We start from the raw sequence: 10,000 nt of genomic DNA on the forward strand, positions 1-10,000 counted from the left end.
ACAGGAAAAAAAATAGAATTACTATTATCTTTATGTGGGTCCTTTAATTTTAATGTACCGCAGATTTATAGCTCGGCATACCAGCGCGGAGGCAGCCTACGCCCCACCCTTGTAATGAACCCAGTGGGACAGTGCGACAGTTGGACACAGTCCGCCTCAGGATGTTGCACCTTCTAGAACCTTCTCCCACTGCTGCCCTTCCCCCCCGTTCTCGTCTTAATTCATGAGCGATAACGGAAAATGGTGGCCGTTGACTTAGTCACAGATCGACCGCCATGGCTGTATCTGGTTTGAAGAATCCTGTACAGTGTTTCAGCAACAGCTTGTCATTTGAACAGTCCCTCTGGCTGATTGTCTTAATGATCTTAATGGAAATCGTAAAACATGTTGAGCCTGTATGGGATCATTCAGCCATTTTCTTTTCAGTACGGGCTTTCCGGTTAAACAGTAAATGGCAACAGGTGTAGATTATCAATGGAGATTGAGGGATTTGGCCTTACAGACGATGAAAATATCAACATTAACTTCAGATTATTTTCAGGTGGTAACCTCTCTATTCTGCAGTGGCTTAATGACCACTGGGTGAAGGGTCCAGGCAGTTCTCAATCATCGATCAGTAATATACCGCCGTTCCTCTCTAACAGTTTCATTGTTTCCAGCAGGCTCTGCATAGACAGCCCCCCCAGCCCATGAAGGACCACTCCCCGATGCGCGAGGACCCCATGCCCGTGTCCCTGCCCGGCCCCGGGGCCGAGGAGACCCAGCAAGCGGGGGCCAGCTCGGCCAAGAGGCCCCGCTCCCGCACCAAGATCTCCCTGGAGGCCCTGGGCATCCTGCAGAGCTTCATCCAGGACGTGGGGCTGTACCCGGACCAGGAGGCCATCCACACGCTGTCCGCCCAGCTGGACCTGCCCAAGCACACCATCGTCAAGTTCTTTCAGAACCAGCGCTACCACGTGAAGCACCACGGCCGGCTGCGGGAGCCCGGCGAGGCCGAGGGCGAGGGCGGCGGGGTGGACGTGGCGGAGTACCGGGACGAGGAGCTGCTCTCCGGCTCAGAGGACGCCGAATCCGGCGAGGACGGGCACGAGGAGCTCTACGGGGCGGAGTCGTCGGGCGTGGGCGTGGGCGGAGCTACGACGGTGGCGGTGTCGGTGGCCCCGCCCCCGGAGGAGGGGAAGGACACGCCCCACCTGCTGTCCGCTCGACCCAGCTCTCTGCCCCCCAGCAACACCTCCCCGGGCCCCCGGGACACCAGCGAGCACCAGAGATAATGCGGCCGTCCCTCAGCGAGAGTCAGGGGGGGAGGGGCTGGGGCGGGTTCGGGATTGGAGAGGGCGGGGGGGGGTGGGGTGTCCGGGATTCCAGACAGGGTGTAGGGGCCGCAGAGTCGAAATTCCAAGAGGACTGTGGAGGGTGAGAGCATCACAGAAGCTAGGAGAGACAGAGATGATAGATGGCCAGGCGGACACGTAAAAAACGAAAGACAGACTTTTGGCTGTGTTGACTGTTCACAGCCCAAGGAGGAGTGTGAAGGTAATTGAAACACCATACCTGAGAGCCATGGTACAGGGCTGTGCTGTGAGTGAGAAGCACGGAAGAACCTTTCAGAGGAAGGACAATCTAACTGCAGTCTTATCCGAATCCTCAAAGCCAAGGAAGACTAGACTGAAGGACAGTGGGACTCAACCATCTTCAGACTGTTGAAATGAGCCAATCAGAACTCCCAGTCATCCCAGAGGAGGTTGTTCTGTCCAATGGCTTCTCTTCTCACTGAACCTCTAACCCATCCACCCCGGGTTAAACAAATATCCTCCCAGGAAGGGTGGCTTCCCCCAAGGTTGTAACCCAAGTCTGTGATAGGATCGTTGAGAGCGGAGGCCGTTATCAGGCCAAACCTCTGGCCCAGCTGGGGTCACCAGCCATCAAGTCCTTCACTGCAAACTGTGGAAGACATCTTAAGGTGACGCCTAATCCATACTTTAAGAGTCATCGGCCCAGAAACTCTGACTGTCTATTTCTCGTACCTGACTGAGTACCCCGTGGGTGTGCGGGTAGGGGTCTCTCCTCTGCATTTGGGGTATCCCTGGGATCCCTGGGAGAGTTCCTAAGAGTAACGATGGATCATCATCTTCTTCTAAAGAGGTCACTTCGCCTCAACTCCTCCCAACAGCAGCCTCACCGCATGTCCGTCACTCAACCTTCCACAGAGGTCGATCCATCCACCATCAACCCAGGAACCCCGCCACTGTCCCTGATTTACCTGGATGTCGAGTGGAGGTGGGAGGAGCTTGACAGTCGTGCCCTGCAGTGCTGGCCTCTGGCCTCTTGCCATCTCTGTCTGTGTCCAAGACCATCGGACAGAAACCCAAGATACTGTATTCTCACAGACATTGCGAGGCTGCTCTGCTGTTGCCAAAGTGTTCTCTCTCTCTCTCTCTCTTTATCGAATCATTTTTTCACCCAAGTTCTCTCCCTTTGCACTTAAGTGGACCTCAGTGGGAAGTTAGTCAATGGAAGACGCACTAGGTGAGAGTTTTGAGACAAGGGGAGAGGAGGAATAACTGAGGGAGTGGAGGAAGGGAGGGAGGGAGGGAGGGAGGGAGGGGGGTTTGTGTGTGAGTATTGGGGGGGGGGAGGGTGCGGCGAGGGAGAAGGATGTGTGGGGTGGAGCTTCTTTGCGTGACCTGTGGTTCGAGCCTGTGGTTCCCGCTGTTGATTTTAGACAGCTCTTGCACCCATAGCCACGTTGTGTTGTTGGGCTGCCTTGGCAGCCCGTACCCAGCGGCAAAGACTTCCCCCTCTGGCCGTCGGTCGCTCTCGAGGGACCCAGTTGTGGGTCCAGGACGGCCCATTGAAAAAAAAAAATCAAGGAGAACGGCCAGTGACTGAACGATGTACCGAGTTATATATGGCGTCTCCGATGCTCTCCCTCTGTCTCTCTCCCGCCTCTTTTCCTCTAGAGGGAGCCGACCCTGTCCCGTTTCACCGCACCCACCCGCACTCAACTCCACAACCCTATTTATTGCTATCTTTACCCATGATTATTGTTATTATTATTATTATTATTATTATTATTGTTATTGTTGTTGTTATTATTACGGTTGCTATATTGTTGTTGCTGTTTTTTTTGTTGTTGTTTTTTTTTGTTGGTCTAATATTGGCTTTTGGTGTGTGGTTTTTGGTCGCTGTTTTTTTTGGAAATGAGAGATATTTTAAGGGGAAAAACACTGCCAAAAAATAGAAAGAAAAATAAATAGTTACTGAAGTTATTAAATAAACAGTCTTAATGTTGTATATTGCCAATTCTATATATGTACTTTTCCAAAGAGAACAGAACTGGACAAGAAAATTTGAGTCAAACCCAAAAATCTTAAGATGAGAAATAAAAACTTTGCTTTTGCTGCAGACAATGACAATCCTCTTATGAGCCAGAAAGGATTGGCTTGCTGTCTATATTACAGATATAAATGTGTGTGTATGAATCAATATCAGGCCGTGTATGTTTGTACTGGACTGGGTATAGCAGGTCTCTCTGTGATGTAACAGTGGACAAACCATGGCAACCCCTCGTGCCATCGTTCTGATTGGCTCTCTGGAGTCACCTGCCACCTGCTACTCGAGCCATCCGTGGACAACAGACTTGCCTGAATCAATCATTCATTGTTGCTTTGTCTTATCTCATTTTTTTTTTTCTGTTGGGCATTGGTATCAGTTTTGCCCTGGTGCCTGATCAAACTGTAAAAGTAAAATTTTGGTTTGACTGTCATCTCAGTTTTCCACGTGCTGCTAAAGTTCTCAGAATAAAAAAAGAATCGGCAAGCATTTTATTTTGGCACAAGCAAATCCTAAGTGAAAAAGACGACATAACTACTACGTAATTGCTGTACTATACACACCGGTTTACAGTGGTAAATGTGCCATATAACCTAAGGGTGTCTTACCACCTAATTCCTGTGCTAATCTGAGGTGCATCTTCTCAAGTGACACCCGGAAGCAATCTGTTATGACTTCGAATAAAAAGTCAGTTCAGCTACAAATCAAACAAATAAGCAATTCATATTCAATTCAATACAATAAAACTGAAAATTAGTTTTTGGTGCAGCATCCAAGAATCGCATTCTATATCTACGCTTTCATTAGCTCTAGTATATCTGTGACCTTCACATTTCATATTCACAAATAATGTCTGATGTCCAATGGGTGACACTATACCTAACAGATACCTAACAGACCTAACAGATGTTTATAAAATACGACGGTATTTATTATTGTGATTTAGCACTTGGCCTGCTTTGGAACTCTTTGTGTTAAGTTGTAGCACTCACTCACGAACTTTATATTTCCCTTTGGTCTTTTTTGTAAAAAAAAAAAAAAAAAAGAAAAGTTTTTTTTTAAAAGATAAGAAAAAGAAAAAAAGAAACAAGCAGAGAAAGGTGAGGGCTGACATTTAGAAAGCTGTCCTAAACCTGGAGACTAAAACCCAGACTAAGACCCAGACTAAAACCTCAGTCTTACTTCCGCAGTCTGACTGTCCAGCATGAATACAATAACAGCCTCGTTCTAAATTCCCCAGTGAATCCCAGTCAACGTTTTTTTTGTGGCAAAAGGTCGGTGAAACACCATGACTGGGCGTTCAGGTGAAAACCCCCGGCCACGCTCGGTTGAAAAGTGAAAACGTTTTCTAGCCGACCGCTAGAGCACAGCCAGGCTACATCCAGGCGTTAACTTGAGCTACACTGGGGTTAGCCTACTCCCGTTTGTGTGTCGAAACGTCACTCATCCTAGATTTTCCACCCCTCTTAGACGTCTAGGATCCAGCGTCTTTGCTCCCTGGGACTAGCTTCAGGAGTGAACCCAGAGCGGGGTTTTTGCGAGACCCACGGCATAGCGGCGTAGCTGTTTTGATGCCAGCTTTTTCGACTCCAGCTCCCCGCCGCTTGTGATGCAATGTCATTGTGGCTCTCGCCCGTTTCCCATCCCTTTAAATTAGAAGCTTTGCAAAAAGCCACATGAGCAGGCCCTTCTAATAGCCACAGACATTTTGTGGAAAATGACAATAATTCATACAGATATGCTGGTGTTGATATTGCAACTCTTTTTTTGTCCCACGCGACCAAGATGTGTTTTTTTAAATAGAACGAGGGCTGACATGTTATTGAACAGGGTTCTGTTCTGTTCAGTTGCGGTGTGCAGAACTGCGCTAACCCTCGCAACTCTTGGTCTGGGCCTGGGGCCGTCTGACTCAAACCATTCGGGCTTGTGCTCTCGAGCTTCCCTTCCCACTGCTCTTCGCTTCCCACAATTCCTTTTTGCTTGTAGCAGCTTCCTTATCTCCTCAACAGAAATACGCCCCTTTTGAAGTTCAGGTTCAAAACGCTTAGAAGACCCACGTTTGTCGACAAATGGCAGAAATCTACATCTGCTATTTTTCGTTGTGTGTGTTTTTTTTTCTTCTTTTTTAAAGAGAGAGGAAAGCTAATGAAAACCGTTTTTGCGCGCCGCGAGCGAGCGAGCGAGCGCTCAGTGTGAATCCGTTTTCCCGCTGGCCGCCGTACCGCCATCGCCGCCGAGGAGGCCGAGCTCCCCCGATCGCCCGCGAAAGGGCCCGGCCCGACCCACGCCGCAGTTATACCTGTCAATCAACGGGCCACTTAGCGGCGCCGAGCTCAGCCTGGTTATTACCGTCCCAGCAGCCGGCCCCCATCCCGTGCCGCCCCCCCCCCCCCCCACGGGGGCCCAAGCGCAGACAAGCAGCGCTGATGAGCCCTGCCGCACCCCCCCCCGCTCTCCCGAAACGGCGGTCGAGTCTAAAGAGGCGGAGGCAGAGGCGAGGCCCGTACTGAGCGTGTGCGGTGGCGGTGGTGGCGGCGGCGGCGGCAGCGGCGGCTGTGCCTGTTCAGAGGCCCTAACGCTGACAGACACGGGACGGCGTTTAACCTGCCGCGGGAGGGGGGGGCAGGTCTCGCCCAGCGTGAGCACAGACTTTCCCTCGCCCTTCTCCCGAGAGAGAGAGAGAGAGAGAGCCGTGGGAGGAGGGGGGGCGCGCCGACAATAGGACCCCGAACGCCTCCCCTGATGAGCGAGGGGAGGGGGGGCGGGGGGTTCTGGGGTCGCGTCCCATTACCGTCCGCCCCCCCCATCCTCATTGTCTCTCCCGTCCGCTCGCCCCCCCGCTGCTAAAGGAAAATCACCGTCCCGCTGCGATGGGGGATAATTGGGGGCCGGAGTGCCGCCCGTCCCGAACGCTCCGCGAGCGTTTTAGGGATTTAGAGCGCTGAGAACAAAGATCTGGAGGCCGAATCCGGCAGGCTGATCGGTGCTCGTTGCTCCAGGCCTGCCAAAATGGTGCTGATGCTGGAACTCTCCTTTAGCTAAAAAAAATAAATAATAATAATAATCTTAAACTGTCATTTTCAGGGGCAACTCTCCCAAAGCTTTTGAATCTGTGAATATGAACATCTTGAAGGCCTCTGTGTGTCGTGTATGTTCAGGAGGAGCTTGTTTCACGGGGCAGCTGTATCTGCTGGCTGTGGCAGTAATTCATCTCGTCTCAGTAATTCATTCTAAGTCATTAACCGGACAGGAAGTGATCTCACTTCGCGATCCAAGCGTAAATCAGTTGCTGATCGGGAAGTATCTACGAGAGCCTGCAGCCCCTGTCGTACTGGCTATGCCCTTCTCTGAGCCACCTTTGCTACTGTTCCTAAAGAGACCCATTAGCTCACTCGAGTTGTGCTTTTTTTCCCCCAGCTTTGTGAAAAATAAAGTCGCTAAAAGTCAGTGACAGGCACAGAGATACAATTAAACATGATTCATCCTTGGAATTAATCCTTTTTTTTATTTATTGGAATGTTCTTTAAACATTCTAAATCCGCGTTCTAGAACTCCGCTGCTTTCAGTTTGCCAGCAGTGATTGTGACATCAGCATTAGAATGCTCAGTTAAGAAGACTCTGATCACACATTTGTGGCACCATAAAATGGTTAAAGTCACTTCCGAGCAGGTAGTCTCTAAAGCGCGACACATCGGTCAGGCACGGTGCTCAGGCGTGAGCGCGAGGGGATTGGCTGTGCAGACACGCCCACACACAGTCGAGCGATGGGGAAGACTGGTGGACATACTGGAGGACAGACAGGCAAACAGAAACATCCTTTTCTTCTCGTGTTCCTCACACTCCTGGGTCTCTCTTAAGGGTTCTTGACGTTGAAGTCTGATCATCCTGTTTGACACCAAAACTGCAGTTCCTCAATGACCAAGCTCAAGATGGCCCTTTGTTCTGTTTTGCCACTTTATTCTTTATTTTTTCCTTTCTGGGGGAAGGAAGGGGACCGGGCGTATTCTTCTCGTTTTTCTTGTAGTGCCTCTTGATAAAGCACAATGCTCCGCCTTTTTGTGAGACGAAAATAAGACATCGTTCATTTGGACCAGTCGTGTCACTGCCATCTTCATCATCTTTGTTATTGCTATCATCATCATCATCGACAAATGTGAGTAGGAATGACCGTCTCGGTCCTTATCTTTATCCATGTAAATCAAACTCCTCTTCGTTATCACTAAGTGATAATTAATTTTTAACTTATGTGCATTTGTTTAGGCTCTTAGGTTTTGTTTTGTTTTGTTTTTTGTTTGGTTTTTAATTTCATTTTGTTTTATTTTTTTGTTTCAAATTGTTGTCGTTGTTTAAATAAAGATGCATCCAATGAAAGCAATGGCCTGGCTGTCAAACTGTTGTGTATGTGTTATTCATTTTTTTCAGTTGTGTAGGACTGTGTGTAAGGGTGGGGGGGGGCTAAAGTTGGAGTGTTCCTCTTTAAGATTCCCTGGGGAGATCCATCAAGTGAAAAACTGGAAAAAGACTTGAAACAGAGTTAGGGAGACATTATTCATCAAACTTTATTGAAAACAAAATCTGATAATTTATAGAGTTTCAAAATAATTTTTACTTGCAGTGAGCACCGCGAGTAAAATTTTTTTTTTTTAAATTTTTTATTTATTGTTCCCCTCAAAGTCAGATCCCATTAATCCACACCCATTTGACGAAGTTGTGCGCATTATGCAAATCAGTTAGAGGTTATCGCCACGCAAAGAAAAGAGGTGAACTGCAGGTTTACAGGGCGCCATTTTCAGCAATAACTCCTGTTAGCGGAAGCCGGTCCCCCGCCCCCCTCCCCCCCCCAAGCAAGAAAAAAGACGGGGGCGTTATAGCCTGTATGCAGGATACAGGATTGCGTCTTGCGTCCCCCCCCCCCCCCCCATTTCATTTGTTTTGCGGAAGGAGTCGTGCGGCCCGTGGATATTGCCGCCTGCTCCCCCCGGGCGTGGGGGGGTGCAGTTGGGGGATGCAAAGCAGGCTCATTTCGTTAAGGATTTATTTATGAGGCCGGGTAACTTCCTGCAATCTCGTGTCCTGTCGGCTCGCCGAGCCACCTGACAATAATTTGAAGGTATTTATTATTCTGCAAGTGTGAAAAAGACCACTTTTCATAACCGTGTTAAAGCTGGAGAGCGGGTTTCCATGGCACCCCTTTCTCTCTCTCTATCTCTCTCTCTCTTTCTCTTTTTTTATCTCTCTCTCTCTCAGAGCTTAACTTCCCTACCTGTCAACCCTGCTCTTCCTTAAAGCAGGCAAACCTCTCCTTTGTGCCTCTATCACCCCTACCTATAGCATATGTAACTCCCTTACGGAAATAGAACGTACTACTATATATCTTTTTCTCTCACACATGATCTCTTTTTCTCACTCTGTAAGTCTCTCTGTCCCTCTGTCCCTCCTCCCTTTCTCTCTCTCTTCCTCCCTCTCTCCTCGCTCTCTCTCTCTGTCCCTCCTCTCTCTCCCCCTCTCCCTCACTGTCCCTCTCCCTCTCCTCTCTCCTCTCTCTCTCTCTCTCTCCATCCCTCTCTCCTCACTCTTTCTCTCTGTCCCTCCTCTCTCTCTCTCCCTCCCTCTCTCCTCCCTCTCTCTCTCTCTCTCTCTCTCTCTCCCTCGACCCCCTGCCCCGTTCCTGCCAGCCTTTCGTCTCGCTGAATGACCTTCTGAGCCGCCTCTGGCCCTCCGCCACGATCCTGCACTGCGGCCCTCCGCTCGCCAACAGCAGCTTGCGGCGTCTTCTGGTTTTAATTCTCAACCCCTCCCCCCCCCCCCGCCACCTCCCACACCCGCACCCGCACCCCCCGCTCCGCACCCAATCTCCTAATTCAACTCATTATTTGCTCAATTGGTTCACTTTAACCCTTTTCCCCAGGTCTGTGGCTGTTTGTGATTACAGAGGAGGGTTTTAGAGGGGAACAACATTCGGAAGGGGTGGATGGAGTGGGATGGGGCGGCTGGTTGGCGGGGGGGAGGGGAGGGGGGGAGTTATAAAACGTTTGGCCCTGCAGGACTCTATCAGAATCCATTAACTATGGCATTAGCTCCACTTCACACTGCAAACCAGCACATGGCCAGGCCACCCGCGGGACGATTGGGATAGGGGCGGGTTCGGTTGGGCTGTCGAGAGCTCCGTCCCTCAGATAGCACAGCCACGGGTGTCACACATGGAGGACCTTCTTTTTGGGGTTGATGCTGGAGGCCAGTAGACCCCTGGGGAGGGGAGGGGGGGCAGGCGACTGGTTGGCTGGTTGAGACCATCACAGGCGCCTTCAGGTTGGGGTACCTTGGGTCATCTGGTTTTCTGTATCTGAGACAGAAGATCTGCATCAAAACAACCTTTTTACGGAGTCAGAACACCCAAAACCTACTCAGACCAAGTCACAGTGTGAGAAAAAGCGAAACGGGTCCAGGCTTTTGTAGTTTGGGGAAGGATACATCTGACAATGTGTGGTCACAGCAGCGATTTTCCCATTAGCATCCATTTCTGGGACTTTCTAAGCACTTCAAATCTATACTAGCCTTGTGGTTTTACTAAGTTGAAAGTTTAGGGAAAGTGCAAAATAACTGGATAAAAATGGACATTAAGGAAAATCCACAAATTCACAAATCAACCTCAGCCACATTTAAA

General features: G+C 49.8%; 1 protein-coding gene across 1 annotated transcript in view; it reads left to right on the forward strand.

Annotated features, from left to right (window-relative positions):
• The window catches only part of satb2 (SATB homeobox 2), a 25,762-nt gene extending 24,462 nt beyond the window's left edge, over nt 1-1,300 (forward strand). Inside the window, exon 11 of the mRNA XM_035409457.1 lies at nt 663-1,300. Within this exon, the coding sequence (XP_035265348.1) occupies nt 663-1,274 (612 nt within the window). The 3' untranslated portion in view covers nt 1,275-1,300. The remainder of the gene's footprint in view (nt 1-662) is intronic.
• Nucleotides 1,301-10,000: the final 8,700 nt, after the last annotated feature.

This window comes from Anguilla anguilla, chromosome 3 (genome assembly GCF_013347855.1).
Source record: "Anguilla anguilla isolate fAngAng1 chromosome 3, fAngAng1.pri, whole genome shotgun sequence".
Lineage (NCBI taxonomy): Eukaryota > Metazoa > Chordata > Actinopteri > Anguilliformes > Anguillidae > Anguilla > Anguilla anguilla.